At 41.0% G+C, this 20,940-nt stretch overlaps 2 protein-coding genes across 5 annotated transcripts in view; both read left to right on the top strand.

The window, feature by feature from the left end:
- The first annotated feature begins 3,884 nt into the window (after nt 1-3,884).
- On the top strand, nt 3,885-14,755 carry LOC139406813 (leucine-rich repeat-containing protein 19-like). Of its 4 annotated transcripts, none has more exons than XM_071149867.1 (5): nt 3,885-4,027; nt 4,512-4,570; nt 10,140-10,263; nt 11,771-12,272; nt 12,442-14,119. In XM_071149867.1, exons 3-5 carry the CDS (start codon nt 10,153-10,155, stop codon nt 12,852-12,854), a joined length of 1,026 nt encoding a protein of 341 aa, XP_071005968.1. In that variant the 5' UTR covers nt 3,885-4,027; nt 4,512-4,570; nt 10,140-10,152; the 3' UTR covers nt 12,855-14,119. The 4 variants fall into 4 exon arrangements, with proteins under 4 accessions (XP_071005968.1, XP_071005964.1, XP_071005967.1 ...); XM_071149864.1 differs by having other exon boundaries at nt 3,928-4,051; nt 12,442-14,753; XM_071149863.1 differs by lacking the exon at nt 4,512-4,570 and having other exon boundaries at nt 3,885-4,051; nt 12,442-14,746.
- Nucleotides 14,756-15,032: 277 nt separating this feature from the next.
- The window catches only part of LOC139406812 (AP-1 complex subunit mu-1-like), a 34,935-nt gene continuing 29,027 nt past the window's right edge, over nt 15,033-20,940 (top strand). Inside the window, exon 1 of the mRNA XM_071149862.1 lies at nt 15,033-15,185. Coding sequence (XP_071005963.1) covers nt 15,144-15,185 — 42 coding nt within the window. The 5' untranslated portion in view covers nt 15,033-15,143. The remainder of the gene's footprint in view (nt 15,186-20,940) is intronic.

Below are 20,940 nucleotides of genomic sequence, written 5' to 3'. Positions count from 1 at the left end.
CACTTTCTGTCAAAATTATAAACGTGTATTATCTGAAAATGTAGCTACCTAGACTATCTTACATCATGGATGGACATGTCTCCTGTCGGATACCATGGTTGCCCTTAGTTTAAAGATGAAATCCGCAGACAGGTGTTTTCTCCATCTCCTTAGCTATCATACTCGAATTCCACTGATTTCAAAACTCAATCCTACAGAAAGTGGAGAGCATGTACGTAACTTTAGCTAGCTAACAGTAGACTTTAACTTGACATTAGGCTTATGCAGTTTTACTATGCAATACATTTTTTTAAAAGCCTCGTTAGACAGGATTACCTAGACATACTGACCAGTTCAAATAGACAGAAGCATGCTATATGGCAGACCAATCCATCTCTCGGCAGGTCCAGCCCACTCATTATCTCAGCCAATCATGGTTAGCGGGAAGGTTGCTCGCTTTTTCTGTGGATAAACCAACTAGGCTCATAATTTAACAATTTAATTTGTATTTACAGATGGCATACAAGTTTGTAATTAAGGCACATGAAAGTTCACATGTTCGAGAAGGCATTTCTGCAACAACAAAAAAAGCATTTTGATAATTAAAAAAAAAGAAGTTTACGTTCAAACGGCTCTCCTGTGAAGTAGTGACCCACAACATACACATGGTTTCCTGAAACAGGTCACATTTTTAGATTTGTCAAAGTAGCCACCCTTTGCTTTGATGACAGCTTTGCACACTCTTGGCATTCTCTCAACCAGCTTCAAGTGGAATGCTTTTCCAACAGTCTTGAAGGAGTTCCCACATATGCTGAGCAATTGTTGGCTGCTTTTCCTTCCCTCTGAGGTCCAACTCATTCCAAACCATCTCAATTGGGTTGAGGTCAGGTGATTGTGGAGGCCAGGTCGTCTGATGCAGCACTCCATCACTCTCATTCTTAGTCAAATAGCCCTTACAAACCCGGAGGTGTGTTGGGTCATTGTCCTGTTGAAAACCAATGATAGTCCCACTAAGCCCAAACCAGATGGATGGCGTATCGCTGCAGAATGCTGTGGTAGCCATGCTGGTTATGTGTGCCTTGAAATTTAAATAAATCACCAACAGTGTTACCAGCAAAGCACCCCCACACCATCACACCTCCTCCTCCATGCTTTCATGGTGGGAACCACACAGAGATCATCTGTTCACCTACTCCGCATCTCAAAAGGACACAGCGGTTGGAACCGAAAATCTCAAATTTGGACTCATCAGACCAAATGACAGATTTACACCGGTGGCCATTGCTCATGTTTCCTGCCCCAAGCAAGTCTGTTCTTTTTATTGGTGTCATTTAGTAATGGTTTCTTTGCAGCAAGACCATGAAGGTCTGATTCACAGTCTCCTCTGAACAGTTGATGTTGAGATGTGTCTGTTACTTGAATCCTGTGAAGCATTTATTTGGGCTGCAATTTCTGAGGTTGGTAACTCTAATGAACTCATCCTCTGCAGCAGAGGTAACTCTGGGTCTTCCTTTCCTGTGGCAGTCCTCATGAGAGTCAGTTTCATAATAGCGCTTGATGGTTTCTGCGACTGCACTTGAAGAAACTTTCAAAGTTATTGACATTTTCCGGATTGACTGACGTTCATGTCTTAAAGTAATGATGAACTGTCGTTTCTCTCTGCTTATTTGAGCTGTTCTTGCTATAATATGGACTTGGTCTTTTACCAAATAGGGCTATCTTGTGTACCTTGTCACAACACAACTGACTGGCTCAAAGGTGTTAAGAAGGACCTAAGATAGGGCATTTTTACAAGGATTAAATGTCAGGAATTGTGAAAAACTCAGTTTAAATGTATTTGGCTAAGGTGTATGTAAACTTCCAATTTCAACTGTATAAGTCTTAAACCGACAGACAGACAGACAACAAAAGAAGAAGAACAGAGTGACAGCAGAGAAGATGCTGAGACAGATAGACACCACAACATGGAGGAAAACAAAATGGCTAGAGCAGAGGCAAGGTTATAGTGGTCAGTTTTATCTCCAGCAAATACATATTGTATTTGCTTTTAACATGAGCTGGTTCAAAAAAGAGGAGGAGGACCATGTCTCGTCAGTCACTGGTACAGAAATAGTTGAGAAACGCTGTACTGTACTGCCAATGTTGTGTCAGCACTACTGCCTTTGTCTAAGTAGGGTGTGTCGGGTCAGTTGTAGGGTGTACATGTGGGGATGGGGTGTGTGTGTGTATGGTTGGTTGCCAGCTGGGTGGGTGGTAGGGGGATGGGGGTGCATGTATTGATGTGGGCTGGTGTGATCAAAATGCCAGGAACTAATTAGTGTCCCAGTCCTCCCCTGAAGGTAGGCACATCTGTAGAGCGCATTACAGGACTGAATAAGGTAAGTCTGAATAGCAAATACTGAGGTTATAGGACAGGCGTGTGTAGGAATGGCGTACATTTTGTGTGTAGGAAAGCCGTACATTTCCTCAATCTGAAACCCTCCCAATAAATATGACCCTACTATCCTGCCCGTCTGCCTGCCCTAAAACCAACTGAGGCCGCTTAGAAACTTGCTAGAAGCACACAGAGGTTCTGAGGCGTGGAATGCATGCTGCAGGTTTGGAGCAAGCTGGGATGTGGCCCTATTGTTTCCAGAGTCACCCCTCTTTTCCTTCCAGGGCTGCAGAAGGCCTGCTCTCTCCCTCAAGGCTGAAACCTCTTAACTAAACACAAAAAACGCTTCACACATATATTTTCGGTTCCCCTCTCTCACCTCAAGACATTCAGAGATGAGGTGGTTTTATGAGATCAAAGCAAGGTGTGTCTGTGGGGTATCCAATTTGCCATTTATTAATAAAATGTAAAGGGGACGTAAAGGGGACCTGTGTGGTTCTAGTCCCGACCGATATTTTAGCTTATAAATCGATCTGTGTATTCCATCGATCGAAATGGCTTGCATTGAGCAATAGCCCTTGTTCACACGGACACAGACTCCTGGCTGAATCCTACAATCGTTACATTGTAGTGCAGCAGGAGAGAGCGGTTTCATCACGGTAGCACATTCGATATATCGAATATATATCGATATATAGCCATTAATCTAAAAATAATGAATAGATTTTAAAGAAAGGAAACACTTGCTGTTTGTCATAGACGGACAAGATTATTATGAGATGAAAGGTGAGTTCCTAACGAGTTCAGGAAGCCAAGCTAGAGCTATGTGATTAGTTCACAGCGATGGAGGCAGACGTTTTGATCAAGAGAGACCTTTAGAAAATATGCACAACACTAAACATACAAATATGTATTTGACAGTTATAAGGAAGGTGAAATCTTATAGTTAGTGGTTTTATAATTTGATTTGACAGTTTTGTTCAATAGGAAATACAATATAAAATATTTTTCATATTTGTACTGTGCATTTGAGCTTGTGTCCTCAAAAGGGACTACACCTCAGGAATTCCTAACTTTTTTTTACCAGAAAGTTTAGATTTGAACCTTTCTTGGAGTATGCTCAATTACTAGTTATTTTTTTATGGGCCTCTCGTGATAAATCATTTATTTTGGGGTTACATAGATCACATTTAGTTACATTTAATAACTGGTTTTAAATGTACAGTATTGTCTGTGCTATATCATACCCTGACTGTGGATAGACCGTGTTTTGATAAGTAGGCCTATGTAATGTGTAAATATGAATTTGTATTGATGTGTAAATAACATGGGTTCTCAGCTGTGAACTCAGATGACTGGAAAGTGTTATCTGTAGAACAGACTGCTATTGTGTGTAAACAGTAGGACATGCAGGACAAAGCATGTCATTTCAAAGCAACCACCTTCCTTTACTGCATGGCAATATTGACTGAGGCCAGGTCTAGTGAAAGTAGGAGGCGAGTGCACCTATGTAGTTACAAAGTTACTCATTGACTTGTCCTTCGCAACATGATTGAGGTGAACGCACCCCTTTCAGACTCCATTTTATAGCAAAGGTGAAAACAAATGTTCAGTGACAATGCTGCTTCAATGTGAGCTATAAGGAAGAGGGTCATTTCCGCACCTGAGTTTCAGGTACATATTGACCAGGCTGACCAGGTAGGACACTTCTAACGAGTGGACTTTCTCAAAGCCTTTCCCTTTTGGGCTGTTACCTTGTTTACATTTGTCAACACTGAGGTCATATGACTTCCCTGGTCCACCTGTTGATATTTTAGTGCATTCACTAATTACAGTATCTTGCTATATACTACTATGACAACTTACTAGTATAATAACCAAATGGAAAGAACCTTTTGAACAATCTCAACTAGTATACTGTATATCACTAATTACATTTGGATGAATATGGCAATATATATTAAAATGAAAGTAGATTCATGAGAGAGAGAGAAATAAATACATAGACGCATGGGTCCATTTCTGAGTGAGATATCATATTGCAAGCCAATGCTGCTCTACCAGTCAGTCATGCCCACACAAAATAAGGCTAAACCTTTGACAGCCGCTGACTTTTCAGCCAGGGTGTTGATAATAATGTAAACCATTGTTCATTCAGGCAGGATGTTGTGGTGAGATCCAGTTACATTACAATGGAGAAGTAGAGCGCTAAAAAAGGTAAGAAGCAGTGTTGTAGTACTCGATCCCGTCCTCGAGACTACATATTGAGCGTCTCGGTCTTGTCTCGGTGTACTCGGACAGTGAGGATTCGTCATTTCTTCCCGAGACCAGCGGAGTAAAAAAAAAATCCTAATTATCATGTTCCATTCAGTCAGCGCATAAAACCGCTTCGACAGGCCAAATATGAAACATGAATATCTTAACAGTCTTTATATCTATTATAGACATGTTTGCGCAGTGCCAAACATATTCGCCTTCAGTGTGTGACAGGTTCGTGAGTCTGAAAGGACAGCAACCGTAATATCAGTTTACTCATGTAGGAGGGTGCACTTTTCGTAAAACACAAAGACCCAGTGGTGTAGTAGAGGGTATACGCAGGTGTAAACAGTATGCTCTCTTTTGTTCAGTTCTTAATCCATTTCAAAGTAGGGTAGTGGAAGTTTACGACTTTTATTACGATAGAGAAATCATGCAAAGTTCCCTACACAATCGCAAGGCACGTGAGATATATTCACACGCCAAACACACAGCCTAGTTTCAGCGGAATATCATCTGCAGGCAGCATGAGTTAAGAAAAAAAAAGGCTCTCAATTTGTTTTTAGCATGGAGCAGCACACAAAATCGCTAGCCGGTAGGGTAGGAAAGACGTTTCCACGTATGATATCTACCAGCAAATACAAACTAAGGCAACGATTGGTATGCAAACCAGGTATTGAAAAAGTTTAGTCCGAAGTGTTGGTTAGTTGGCTATTTGTGATGTGCAATTGTCATTGTGTGCTGTTTGCATCAGGGGCATAGACATGAATGGGCCTGGATGGACAGGGGCCCACCCACTGGGAAGCCAGGCCCTTACAGGCCCACCCAATCAGATTAATGTGGTTGAAGCATTGTTGTGGATTTAGACCATCAAATGTGTATATTTTTTTTCAATATTAAAAAAAATGGGGGGAAAATGAAAAAACCCATAGAAAAACTCACAAAAAACCCCAGGAAAACAGGATTTTTCAGACAGGGTTTTTCATTGGGAACTTTTTTGTTAAATTAGAGCATACCGACTTCTCCAGGCACCACTACACCACTGCATAGGGCCAATGGAAAGACAGCAGTCACACACAGCATGATGGTAAAGGATCAGCAGTCAGTAGGTCCCAATCATAAGTAAACAAAAACCATTAAGCATTTCCCAATCGAAATGTACAACTATTACTTCCCATTGCAAAAAACATTTCATGTTTAGCACACAAAGCAATCAGTGACCTAAAGTTTCAAGTGTAACTGACAGCGCTTTAACAGATATGAAACAGACAATCATAATATCAGTAAAAAATATTAAATTCCCAGTATGCTTCAAAACCAACTTTATAAGAGGTTTTAAAAATAGTTGTGTATTTTTATTTAACGTTCCAAGAAGTATACTAAGGCATTGTTGGCAGAACAGATGCATGCATTTCAATGCATGATTATTATAATGCACTAATACATTTTTTGGTAGTCAAAAATATATTGCCTTTAGGTTGTAAATCACAGCTGGCCCGGTACATTGTTTGCTGCCTCCATTCGGGATGCACTGTTTCAGTTTCAATGACTGAATATTCTGGGGTGGGGGTGGGGAGGGGGGGGCAAAATGTAACTAACGCTGGGAATGTCAATTCAATCAAAATAGCAAGGGCAATGATCACAAGTCAGTCATAATTTGGCTAATAGGCTAGTGTATCTATTTATGTAGCTAGCTAAAAACACGGAGCCTAAAGTTAGCTAGATAGCGAGCTAGCTGCTAGGAGGATGAGTGGGTGAGTGACTGATTTTTTCCCCCTCATATCGTTTTTCAGTGGCTATACACAAGGATGCTACAATTCCCCCATCATTTATCAGAGAAATTCTGACGGCCAACAAGCTGAAAACTTATGAGGGTTTGTCTAATGTTTCTTCATTAGATTTGAGCTCATCTTGCTCTGGCTAGCATTAGTTGTTGATCTTGTTGATGTGCATAACTGAGGGAGAGAGAGACTACCTGTTCATTGTTGTTTGATCAATACATACATTTGCAGAAATCCATTCAGGTGTATTTTGTGGCTTTTGGCGAATGCGTTCTAATGATCTAAAGTCATGCCTATGAACACACAGTCCAGTTGAAAGTGAATTATGGCAGGCCCATGTGGCAAATGGCTTGTGTGTATGAAGGTCCACTGTAGCCCTGATTGGCTATAGCGCACCGGTCTGTGTAGACTCCGGTCCTGGACAAGACAGATGTTTTTATTCCGTTTTATTTACTGCAGTTTCTATTACTTCACCAAATGCACAGCCACTATGCCTTGGTATACATAATTCCAAAACATACTAAGAATTTATGAAAATGACCATACTGTATCTAAGTAGTCGCTTGTCAGATAAAAAAAAAAATCTTCCTTGGTGTGTGTATGAACAGATTCTAATAAGATGTCATGTTGTTAAAATGCTGTCAGTTCCACTTTAAATGGAACAATGTTTCACACACGAGTTATTTTCAAAGAGATAGCTAACAACAGCAAGAGAGCTGCAACAAAAAAACACAGTTCTACTCAGCAGATGATCATTTGAAACTTAACTTCTTGATGAAAGTTATTCTTGAAAGGGAGAAGCTAACAAATTAGTAACAACATCCTCTTTGATAACACCTGCAGCAGCCACTGCAAACTAGCCAACAACTAAAGCTAGCTAGTTAGACCGTGGGAAAACTACTACAAGCTGTTGCACAGTGACCTGTTGGCTTTCAAGAAGGCAGATGTTTCCATAAGTTTTAGTAAAAACGGTCCCACTCATTAAGTCAAAATGTGATTGGTTGTTTCCACTGGCACGCCAATTTTATTTTGCTCTAATACAGTTGAATAGCAGATGCCTTTATCTAGGTTCTGATGGCCTAGATAAATGGCTGACTAAGCTAGCTAGATTTATCTCCCCAGAGACCAGCAAAGAAAAATCCTGATTGGATCTTTTTTTTCTCTTCAGTGTTAACCCTTTCCATTCCAACAAAAACTGAAGCAATTAAATTAGAACATCATTGAAAATAGTAATATAGTTATCATTATAGTTATATTATAATCATTATTTTATAAATCCTTAGCCCTTCTCTGAAGGCGTAGAAAGCCTTCCGTTCCCCACTGTGTTTGGGTGAGCAATCATTTGTAGAGTGGCTCTATTTTCCCTCAGCATGCATTTTTTCACTATTCTGAATGTCAAAAAAATCAATTTGTTGGTCTGAAATATGAGCACAGAAAAACTGTTATTATTTTGAACTGTTATTATGGTGGTGATTTGACAAAATTACAATCATGGTCTTGAATTGGACTTTCATTTTTATGGTCTCGGGCTTGACTCGGTTCAGACCCCTTGTCCCCCTCTAGTCTTGGTCTTGAATCAGTCTCACTTTAGGTGGTCTTGAACACAACACTGGTAAGAGGTATTAGTCCATCAAATGTATTACTCTGCTATCTGACTAACCTCCAAAGCTAAATATATCAGTTTCATGGTGCTTTTGTTTACAGTAGTAGCTTGGCTCTATTGATGACATTGCAGAGTGTGTAGGCCTTTAAGCAAATGTTAGAAAGGATTGTACCCATTACCACTTTCTTTGTTTAGGACAAACAGTAGAATTCACATAGTTGCAGTCGTAGATGTGAAACTCCTTCAAAGTAAAGAATAACTATTGTTAAGAATACCACCCTATTGCATGCCTAAAACATCTTCCTCATAAACATCCTCCCTCTCTCTTTGCCAGCTGTTTTTCCAATCACTGTATGATCAAACCATGTCCTTCATTCTTGACAAACAATGGCATCGCTTAATTCCTACGCAAAACGCAAAACAAATAACACAAATATATATCTGGCACCATGAATGAGGACTGAGGAGGTGGAGGAAGGTGGAAGGATGACTTGATCAGTGGCACCGGGAGATCAGATGCAGGATGGCTTTGTGTGTGACTTCTGTACTCAGAGAGGAGAGGGAGGAGAAGGACAGGACCTAGGCAACCCATTACAGAACAGCAAGAGGTGGCACTGGGCTGCAGGGATGGGAGTGTGTGAGAGAGAGGGAGGTGTGGTAGTGTGGTGGTCAAAGAGCTCCTTGGCACTCCTTTCAAAGCCTACTCTTTTTTAATATATTGATTTATTTTTACCCCTTTTTTATCCCCAATTTTCATGGTATCCATTTGGTAGTAGTTACAGTCTTGTCTCATCGCTGCAACTCCCGTACGGACTCAGGAGAGGCGAAGGTCGAGAGCCATACGTCCTCTGAAACACAACCCAACCTAGCCGCACTGCTTCTTGACACAATGCACATCCAACCCGGAAGCCAGCCGCACCAATGTGTCAGAGGAAACACTGTACACCTGGCGACCTGGTCAGCGCCCAGCCCACCACAGGAGTCGCTAGTGCGCAATGAGACAAGGATATCCCTGCCGGCCAAACCCTCCCTAACCCGGACGACGCTGGGCCAATTGTGCGTCGCCCCATGGACCTCTCGGTCGCGGCCGGCTGCGACAGAGCCTGTGCTCAAACCCAGAGTCTCTGGTGGCACAGCTAGCACTGCGATGCAGCGCCTTAGACCACTGCGCCACCCGGGAAGCCCTCAAAGCCTACTCTTAAACATACAGTGCACACTCATGCAGTCACAAACGCTAATGCAGATGCAGACACACAGACAAGCATGCACACACGCTAGTTGTACGCACACACACATACACACACCCTACTATTACACACACAGCCCCTTGTGGGCTCCTAGGCTTTCCATAGCTCCCAGGCCTGGCGTGTTGTTTTTATGCCTTGGCTGTGTGAGGACAGGAAGAGATAAAAAGAGCCCCACTCTGGTGTTTACAGCCAACAATGCTGAGCTGAATAGCAGGAGAAGGAGAGGGGAAGAGGCCTAATGGCAGACCGACCAGCCAGCCTGGCCCCTCTGTGAAAAATCCCCATGGTGCCAAGAAAACTCTGAAAACAGAAGAGGCAGGGTAAAAAAATAAAGAGAGAGGAAGATACAAATGGTTCTAAGAAGAACTACGTAAGAGCACTCTGCAGAACAAAAGCTATTGCTATTGTGTGTGAAAAGCTCTTCATTATATAACTCAACGCTTCAAATCAACTTTTTAGTGCATAGAAAGTGTGTACACACATCTTCATGGAAAATGTACAACACTAAACTGGTGGAAACACTAAGCTGGTATGGACGGACTGTTGTCTTTGTGAGAACATGCCAATAGACATCTTCAGAGTGCAATAAGTCATTTATGACAGCATGAATCAACATCGCATGCAAACAAATGTACATTTAACATATTCACTTACAGAAGAGCACAGAGGTCACTGGTTGCAGCTTTGATTGAACATGTCAAAAACTGTTTATGTTTTTCAACCCAATTCTGGTGTTTTTTTAGGGCTAGTAGTTTTTCCTGGTCAGGTATATTTCAGTTAGGTCATAGGCCCCGTAAGTCAGGTTATAATGGCTACACAAATGCAGTCCAATTCTAGTTCTGACTTACTTTTCAGTCTGATTAATATGTATTGTGTTTCTCTATTTGTCATTTCTACAGGAAGTAGGGAACCATGGGGTCCTGGGGCCTCGGTCTGTGTGTGGTTTTGTGTTTCTGGGGAACAGTTAGTTGGAACACACTTCACGGTCACATTGTTGGCCCGTGTACTGTCAATACTGGCACGGTAAGAAAGACACACACAGCTTTGTCCTTCTCCCCATGTTCTTCCCTTTGTTTAGTTCTAAGCAGTCACATGAGGATGACACGATGGAGAATTTCCTGTTTGTGCTACACTTCTCCCGTTGTTGATCATACAGTAAACTAGTGTTACCTCTGGGAGTCACGTCTACTTCGTTATAGGATATCAACATTAGAATTATATGTCAAGATTGTGCTTCTTTCAGCAAAATCTATTTGTTTTTCACAAATTGATCCGTTAAATATTAGATGGTTTTCTTTATCCTTCTGTTTTAAAGTGATTACATTCAATATTTAGTCATTAGTACTAGACAGTTGCAAAGACTCCTGGGTCATTCCACAAAATGAGGGTCTTTGATTTTTTTCAGTAGACATTGTGCACTAATATTGAATTTTAAAAGCCTGTTTTATTAAATAAAGTGCCCTTTAATATACACCACATGGACAATTCAATAAATCAGATTTATTTTAGTTGAATAAATTTGACATGTCCCTCCGTCAACCCTTAGGAAGATTTGAACCCCCTTAATCCTAACATTTCTCCACGTTTCATTATCATTGTAGAGCCTTTTAGTGATTTTGCTGTTTTGACAAAGTCATGTCTGAAGATTATTTATTTAATGTGATTGGTGATTCATTTACGTCTGTCCCTCGTTTTATGGTCAACCCTGTTATGTGAACTGAACTCTCGTTTTTTGATATGGTGAAACTATTCCTTTTTAAATATTTATTTCTAAAGAAACATTGAACATCTAATAGTCAAATCATAGACTAAAAGCAAATGAGCTGGTTCTACTCTTTTTGGCCATTTTCTGGTGTTTTGTGGTGGAAAACGGAGCGGATCAAGCATAACACGTCAACCCTGGTACCCATAGGTAGACAGGCTAGATATGTTTAAAAAAAGAAGAATTGTACACTTTTTTTAAAATTCCCTGTTGCACACAAGAAGCTTCCATTCCCCCTCTAACAAGGGGATTTATGGCTGATTTAAGAAGAAATCGTCAACCCTGTTACGGTGAACCCTGTTTATTTGGCTCTTTTTTTAAAAATTTGATGTATTTGACCTTTATTTAACTAGGTGATTCAGTTAAGAACAAATTCTTTTTTACGATGACGTCCTACAAAGGCACTTAATAGACACTTATTAGAGCCATTTAAAAAAAATGTCACCTCTTGAGATGGGAAAACTGGTTTTATGACATTGAACATGTGCTCTTTATGACAGAATGCTATAATTAGGTGAAATCAAACTTTAATTTTTTTTCTTACCAAGTTACACTTCTCAAAAGGTACTGAATTGGTGGAAGGACCTTCCTCGTGAATTTTAACATCACCATTTTAATAATTGCCTTTCAATTCACCCATACAATGGTTTTAGGGAGAAAATCCTGAAGTTGATTTATTATTTTCAAAACTCTTCTTGATTCTTGCAAAATAGCAACCACAAAATTGGAAGGGTTGGCTTGACCAATCTTGTCCATCTCTTTCACAAGGCATCATTTAACTGCAGTTGGAGGAAACTGGCCCATATTCCAACAGAGATATGGAACAATGCAACCGCACTGGACCTCTCTCATAACCACCTGAACCTTACTAACCCTCAACACCTCAGACAACTACAGAGGTTGGATCAGCTGGTTAACCTAAATCTCTCAGGAAACTACCTCCCTCTGCTGGAAAAAGGCCACTTCTGCAGCCTGCCCTTCCTGCAGATACTAGACCTCAGTGGTTGCCAACTGACCTCCATGGAGGCTGGAGCTCTGCAGGGTTTACCCAGGTTAGGGAAGCTGTTTCTGGGGCACAACATACTGCAAGCCCCCCTGTCTGTTTCTGCTCAAACTATATCCTTCCTGGATCTCAATGGGAACCAAGAGCTTGACCATGGCTCTGATGATACGTCGACAGGAATTAGAAGACCATTCCATAGGAAACTGTTAACAGAGGTCATTGAACATCCCAGCCCAACTCCAGCTAACTCAATGACACCAACTAATGGTATGGATCTCAGTTATATAACTTACATCTGCTTCATTATATCAATTCATTTCTATGTACTTAGTATCTATTATCTGTTGTCACTCTTACTCACGTGGTCTTTGCTGTTTTGGCAGTGAACATAATAATAATGATTTGAGCAGTAAAAGCTATTTCCTTCTCCCAACAGGCAGTGAGGATGGTGGTCAGAGCCGTTTCTCCAAAAGCTGGCAGTACCTGGTAGCAGTACTGGTGACGGCCATCTCCCTCTCCCTCCTCATCGCTGTCCTGGCCAAATGCCAGCTGGTCCGCCGCTACCTGGCCAGTTACCGTCACACCCGGCTGATCGAGGGGGACACAGCCAGCCAGTGTGACCCCAACAGCCTGGAGGTAGGCTTCTCCATGCACAACCATGGGGGACAGGCACGGAGCACCCACCCTGCTGCTGTCCCCCAGGGAGAGATGTACATGGAGGATGAGGAGGATGATGATGATGGCTTCATAGAGGATAACTACATACAAGCCAGCGAGAGGGAGAGGGCTAAGAGGGCACTGGAACTGCAGGAGGAGGAGGAGGATGACATGGTATTTTCCATTGGCTAGAAGAGGTGGAATGGGAGGGGAGAAAGAGGGTCGAGAGAAATTAGAGAGAAAGACAGACAGACATACATACAGAGAGAGAGAGAGAGGTTACTGTAGCCAATTTGGACACTGATTAGGGCCAATGCTGATATTAAATATATGCATGTTGTCATGACGTTGGCCTGGGGGTAGGTTTATGATAGTCATAAATACCTCTTCCCCCCTTTTTCCTCTCTCTACCCTACTGATGTTACATTTGCAAAACCCTTGGTTAACATAGAGATTCTGGGAACATCAGAAGGTGGGGGGAAATGAACTACATTCTGGTAATCCGACCAATTGAGCATATGCGGTGGTACTTAATGAATATGATGTCAGTTCGGTTGTCATCTGAGACATTCTCATCAATGATAAGATGACATAAACTCTACAGTGGAAAGTCTACACATCAGAGTTATCGGATTCACATTGAATTGTTATTCAATATAAATGTTTGAATATGAAATTATTCGTGATGGGATGAAATGTGATTTTAGCTTCTAAAATGTGAGATTTGGGTTTTCATAAAACAATCAGTGGCCCGCCCCTGTGAAGGGACATGGGCTGTAAAACTTTTCAAACACGCCCTCCTCTCCCTTACTATATAAAGCCTTGACGACAATATAACCTCCTGTTCCGAGGATGTGAGGACGGCGGTCTGATGTCAGAATGGTTCAGATAATAACTACAGAACGAAGCCAACATCAGCATGAGCTTTGGTTGCGAATGGTATGAACTTTGAACTCTTATTCACTACAGAAGTGATACCTCCTAGCCGTTGAGTTAGCAACAGCAGCTGCAAATTCAGGTTAGGAAGGAACAGACAGAGTATTCCATCTACCACACAACGACGTTACTACAACGTATCCACTTTACCAGCAGAGACATTCTTCAAAGGACAAAGGACTCGGTTGGACAACACGGCCTTCCATCTACCACCAACCTACCGAAGCACAGCTCAGAGTAAATATTTATTGCATTTTCCTTTTCCAAATGGGCGGTAATTTAGAATGCATAAGATACTGTATTTACGATAGCACAGCTTCGCCCTTTGTTCCTCAGTCTTCCCGCTCTTTCACTCAAACCTAGCCCCTTTTATTTTGTGTAACAAGCTGTCATATCTGTTCCTTCCCGCTAGGGACGTTTTCCTTTATGACGTAATCTGTAATCAAATTATGATTTAATTATGTGTATGTGTAATTCTGTGTGATTAGTTTGGTATTGAGTAAATAAATAATTAAACCCAATTTTGTATTGCTGATTCAACTTGTTAGCCAGGGTTCGTGCAGATAACCAAGAATGTACAACTTTCAGATGAGACTGAATTAAGATGACGATTAATATTGACGGCTATTGATGTAAAATATTACTAGGTCTTTAAGTTTATACGGAAGATAACAGCTCTATAAATATAATGTTTTGGTGCCCCAACTCTCTAGTTAATTACTGATTAGCTCAATCAGGTAATATTAATTATGGAGAAATTATTTTATAGAATAGCATGTCATATCACTTAATCCGGCATAGCCAAAGACATGACAATGTCTATCTCCATCATCTTGGGAGGGAAAAAAACAGTCACAGATGAATACAAAACTGACAATAGCAATCTCTCTCAGAGCAGAGCCAACTCAATGTAGCTTTGCAATAGGGTACCTGTGGATGTGAGTCTTTCATTGGATTTCCAAGTAGGGTTGACTTTGTACGGACTTGAAATACAAATATGTTTGAAAATTATTATACAAAGTGGATCAAATAATCAATCAATTTGTTTTGAGTTTGCTTTTTTGAGTTCAGGCATAATTTGTTTTTTTTTGGGTGTGCTTGCACTCCACTTTCATACATTTGTAGATCAAATAAACGTTTTTAAATTCAATAGCACATTTCTGTAGAAAAAGCCATCAAATTATTTTGAAACACAGGTATGCATCGATCTATAATAAGGTATAACAATGCTTTATATAGGACAATAGACAAACACTCCTGGTAGTAGTTTATGCATAACCTCAGTAGAACAGAAGATAATCGATACCGTGGTATGTAAACCCATTCATTGATGTAGCGACTCGCGCACAGACTGACTGTCCACACGGTGGGTTGGTTTTGCATGCTCTGTTGGGTTGAAAGCTGCTCGACAGGTCTGACGACGAAATACTACCCGGAAAAGAGCCGTGGCGTGGTTTAGACAACAGAGCGAGAGAGTGGATAAAATGTTGTAAGGGATATTGAACGTCAAAACATCAGTATATTGTCCGTTATTCGTTTATCAGGATGTCGGCGTCTGCTATATTTATTCTGGATCTTAAAGGCAAGGTGAGTTGAGATTTGACAGTTTACGTGGCGGAGAAGTTTATTGTTAAGGCATCGAGATCAACAGCGCTGAGCACAGGTTGCACCTGCCAGTGTAGCGCAGTAATCCGTGCGTAAAACTATAAGCGCAGATACAAATATGAAAGATAGCGGTAGGGCAGGCTATAGTAAAATTACACACTTGTTTATTATCTTTGATTACTTACAACTAAATGTCGTTGTTTATTTCTGAATACGTCAATGTCACATTACATTCACAACACAGCTATTTAACTTCGTGATCGGCTCAATTTTCCGTTTTTTTTTTTTGTCGGCAGAGAAATAGCAATCTACCTCAGCACTCTCTGAACCCTACACCTACATCAAATAAAACGAATTTCTTGACAAGTTATTTCTCAATCACTTATACACATTCTCAGCAGATGTAGGACAGTGTAGGCAGTGGCGTGTCCAGAACATTTTAAATGGGGTGGCACAGACCCAGTTTTTAACCTTAATCAATGCTAGGTAGATTATTTCAATATCGTTATGATGGTTCAACACCATTGGAGGCTGGTGACTTGAACAATTGAGGAGGATAGGAGACTCCCAGTATAGGCGTGGACAGCACAGATGGCAAAACTTGTTTTAAAAAAAAAAGTAGCAGTGTGCAGGACAGGCTCACCGTGGATGGATGGCGTTGGAGAAGAACTAAACTCTTCCATTCAAGGCAGGATAGGATTCTACTGATAAAGATGTGCAGTTAGTTTAAACAGCCAGCACATACGTGATAATGTTATCACTCCTCCCCCTATTTATTGCAGGATTGTGACTTGTGATTAATCAACATTGACACTAGTTCTTTACCGTCTAAACAACAGTAGATAATTGAGTAATACAAGTAGGTTATTATTACTAAAGCATCCTTTCAGGTGAACAACAAACATAATTATATACCAGAGGTAGCCAACCTTGCTCCACTGACCCTTGCTCTTTACGGGGTGAGCAGACGTCAGTTCCAGACCAGCAATAGTACACTTGATTATCAACTCATTACAGTAAGTTTGACAAGTTGAATCAGGTGTGTTATTGCTGGGCTGAAACAGAACCCTGCACACCCAGCAGACCTCCAGCAGGGTTGACCTGCTCCTGTTATAGAACACACACACATTGTGTGTGATGTTTTAACTGCATTTTTGTATACAACATTTGCTAACATACTGTATAATCCATGGTATAGGTTATACCCTTTAGTCTCAGTCTTGGGACATTCATTGGGACCTCTCTCTTCATCTGCAAACAGGCTTTCACAGCTTTCCATATGAGTTCCGAGTTGTTTTGAACGTGTAATTAAGAGTAGGGATTATGATTAATTGTTTAGCTAGCTACTTGTCGAAACAAAAGACTCCACTCTGCAAGTGACCATTTCACTGTACTGTTTACACCTTCTGTATCCTGGGCATGTGACGAATAAACTTAGATTTGATTTGATATAGTGTGTGTTTACCAGAGACGGTAATGTGAAGAACAACATGACCTGCACCAAAATCAGATTAGGATATAGGCCAAGGACTAGAAGTTTATTTTTGCTACTACTTTCACCACTTTTAGTCTTGAAATCTTTGGTTGTTTACAACACTGTGAATCCTCAAAGAGACGGGTGTGAACAATGCTGAATGGGTGTAGACAAAGAAAAGGTCTCCAGTAGGTGTACCAAAACATTCACAGGCCATTTTCTCAACAGTGGGGTTACACGTTTTTCAAAATTACTTTCTCATTGTTCCTCAACTGCAGTGCACAATATACAATTTTCTAGCCTGGAGTCTCTACTTTTGTCCAATGTAAAAAACTATTTCAAATGTTGCTGCATATGACCTAATCCAGGTGGTGGGTCACATGTAGCTAAGTGCTTTCTCATTGGCTAAACTAGGCTCATAATAAAATCAAATCAAAATGAATATTTACGGATCCCATACAAGTTTGTAATTAAGGCACATAAAAGTTAACGTGTTCAAGAAAGCATTTCTGAAAGAAAAAACATAAATGTCCCTCAAACAGCCTTACTGTCAAGTAGAAACTAGCGTCATCTGCCCCCATTGGACTGGCATGTCACGTTTAATGTCTTATTAGGCAACTCTATGAACACAAGATAAGGTGCATTAATAGCCTAGTTTAATTGGCTCGTTCATGGTTAGAGGTGTGCATACAAAGTCTGGGCTACCTGCTCACTCAGACAGCAGACTATAGGCTAATCAAGCCAAACCTGACCTCCCTTCTTTGTGTGGTTGTGGTAATAATATTGTGGAGAAGGAGATCCTGAGGTTGTTATTAAGGGGATGGGTCCCTGGATCCCTATCAGTGCTAAAGCCTTTTCTGCCCTCAGGCCTTCTCCCTGCTAAAACCAACCCAGACGGGCTGTACTGGAGGCTGAGGATATCTATCTATGTATCTATCCATCGATCGGTCGCTCGAGGCTAGAGTGTCTGGATACAGTCTCTGTATCAACGCATTGTGTGCTTGTTCTTGAAGTTTGAGATGTTATGAAGGTCGCTTTTTATGCTGTATTGGTCAACTGAATGTGTTGTTCTTTGAAATATATTGTTATGCTGATAAATGGCTGCTTTGTTTTTCACACTGACTACAATCATGTATTTGAAATAAAACGTTTACACCAACACACTGATGAATGAGCCCAAGCGGTTTTAATGAGCGAATTAAACAACTGGAGCATTTATTTCGTTACTCTACTTTGTGTACCTTGCACATGCAATTCTGGATGTGTGTACACTAGGCTACTTTTAAACTACACTCTCATGTTTGCTGTCTTAAGTAATATACAGTGAATTCAGAAAGTATTCAGACCCCTTGACCTTTTCCACATTTTGTTACTTTACAGTCTTTATAAAATGGATTTAAAAAAGTTTTTTTTCCCCTCATCTGTCTACACACAATTCCCCTTAATGACAAAGCAAAAACAGTTTTTTAGAAATTGTTGCAAATTTATTACAAATTAAAAACTGATATCACAATTACATACATATTCAGACCCTTTACTCAGTACTTTGTTGAAGCACCTTTGGCAGCGATTACAGCCTTGAGTCTTCTTGGGTATGACGCTACAAGCTTGGCACGCGTCTATTTGGGGAGATCCTCTCAAGATCTGTGAGGTGAGGAGCGTCGCTGCACAGCTATTTCCGGGTCTCTCCAGAGATGTTCGATCGGGCTAAAGTCTGGGCTCTGGCTGGGCCACTCAAGGACATTCAGAGACGTGTCCTGAAGCCACTTCTGCGTTGTCTTGGCTGTGTGCTTAGAGTCGTTGTCCTGTTGGAAGGTAAACTTTGGCCCAAGTCTGAGGTTCTAACCCCGATTGCTCAGTTTGGCCGAGCGGCCAGCTCTATGAAGAGCCTTGGTGGTTCCAAACTTCTTCCATTTAAGAATGATGGAGGTCACTGTGTTTTTGGGGACCTTCAATGCTGCAGAAATGTTTTGGTACCCTTCCCCAGATCTGTGCCTCGACACAATCCTGTCTCTGAGCTCTACGGACTCTTCCTTCGACCTAATAGCATGGTTTTTGCTCTGACATGCACTGTCAACTGTGGGACCTTATGTAGACAGTTGTGCCTTTTCCAAATCATGTCCAACAATTGAATTTACCACAGGTGGACTCCAATCAAGTTGTAGGTACATCTCAATTATGATCAATGGAAGCAAGAGGCACTTAAGCTCAATTTCGAGTCTCATAACAAAGGGTCTGAATTCTTATGTAAATAAGGTATTTCTGTTTTTCATTTGTAAAACGTTAGCTAACCTTTTATAAAAACCTGTTTTCGCTTTTTCATTATGGGGTATAGTGTGTAGATTGATGAGGAAAAACATGTATTTAATCCATTCTAGAATAATACTGTAACGTTAGAAAATGTGGAAAAAGGAAAGGGGTCTTAAACACTTTCCGAATGCACTGTATGAGAAACTAGGCAGCGCAATGTATAGATAGCCTGACATGTGATGGGACATGGTCATAAATATAACCTGACATTTGTTTTCAAGGTGAAATATAGTGGCCATGGTGTGTGTTTGATTGTCAAACCATGTCATTCTCGGCGGGGAAAGTCATTTTAGACCTTCTGGTAGCGTCATAGATTTTTCATGGAACGTTTACCTCTAAATCACTGAGCTTGTTTCCCAACGGTACCCTATTCCTGATGCAGTGCACTACTTTTGACCCCTGTTCAAAAGTAGTGCACTACGTAGGGAATAGCGTGCCATTTGAGATGGAACCTGAGGGATCTCTGGTCTGTTTACCTTAACTGAGATGTCATACAGAGACTGTAGTTCACATTGATTGCAAACATTGTAAACAATGCCTCATTGACAATAACCAGTGTCCCATTGCCAAACAAACGTCCCCTGGCTGAATCATCCCATCATTTTTAAGGGGATATGGTGTGTGTGTCTGTGTCTGTGAGTGAATAAACCAGGCCCTCATAGTCGGCCAATGTGTTTTACTATTTGTCAGCCAACAGTGGCACTGAACTTGAACCATAAGCCTGCTTTCATATTCCCAGACATGTCTCTCATTCAATCTCTAGCACTTCCCACATCACTGCAGCATTCTGACAGATCTGTCTGTGTCTGGTCTCTGCAGTACTGTAGCAAGATGCACTGGCTAACTCCATTGGAGTTGCTGTGTGTGTGTGTGTGTGTGTGTGTGTGTGTGTGTGTGTGTGTGTGTGTGTGTGTGTGTCCGTCCTTAGGTTCACCTTTTTAAAGTTATCAGAATATTAGTCTCACGGTACCCAGACCCCCAACACTGTATCATGGCTGGAGTCTAGGCTAGCAGAATACAAATGTAATGGTTCAACAGAGAAAGTGTTTTAATGAAAAACAAAAGGTGGCTGGAGTGAGGTTTGTTAGCTCAGGATGACTGCAGACAGTGGCTGGGGATTAAAACAGGAATGAGGAACTTACAATGGCCATGATGAAGGGTTGGCGACAAATGGGTTTTGAACAATATTTTAACTTTTTATTTCCTTGAACCTCAATGGCAGTTTAATGTACATTTTAAGCAGAAGCCAAACACGTCCTCCAAAGCCATATTTATTCTCAAAATGGTAATAATTGTGAACACTGAAATCTATCATTTTCCTCTACGTTCTTAACATTCAGGTAGTGTTTGTGTTTCCTGCAAGGGCAGACTGCTTTTTATGTGCAACAACCTTTGAAATGTCTGTCCGTCTGTCTGGGGTTCCGCCTGTCCATATCCTTTCACTGTGTGATGAGTTTTTCATTTTGGTATTTCCTTTGTCTTATTTGTTATTTCCTCCTCTTTTGTTGTCTCTGCCCTGTGTGATCTCCCCGGCACAGAGGCCCCTCTAGTACAGAGGGTTGTAGGCCATGTCTTCAGTGTGTGAGATCCCTCAAGCATAGGCTTTGATCTCTTTCAACACTTATTTCAGAGTGTGAGGGCTCCAGCCCAGCGACTCTCAATACTGACTCATCTTGTTATTGGTGTTGAAATGAGTGTGTGTGTGTGTGTGTACACATTTTATTATACTTGTGAGTACCAGAAGTCCTCAAAAGAATAGGAAACCAACTAAAATTGAAAGACATTTTGCCGGCCTCACATGTAAAAAGGCTATTTAAGGCTTAGGTCTAGGTTTAGGGTTAGCAGTTAGGTTTAGAGTTAAGGTTAGGGTAATGGTTAGGTTTAGAGTTTGGGTTGGAGGTTAGGGTAATGGTTAGGCTTAGGTTTATGGAAAATAGGATTTTGAATGGGAAT

Source organism: Oncorhynchus clarkii, chromosome 4 (assembly GCF_045791955.1).
Source record: "Oncorhynchus clarkii lewisi isolate Uvic-CL-2024 chromosome 4, UVic_Ocla_1.0, whole genome shotgun sequence".
NCBI classification, from domain to species: Eukaryota; Metazoa; Chordata; class Actinopteri; order Salmoniformes; family Salmonidae; genus Oncorhynchus; species Oncorhynchus clarkii.
Note: the sequence above shows the minus strand (reverse complement) of the source record. Positions and strands in the feature narration are given on the sequence as shown.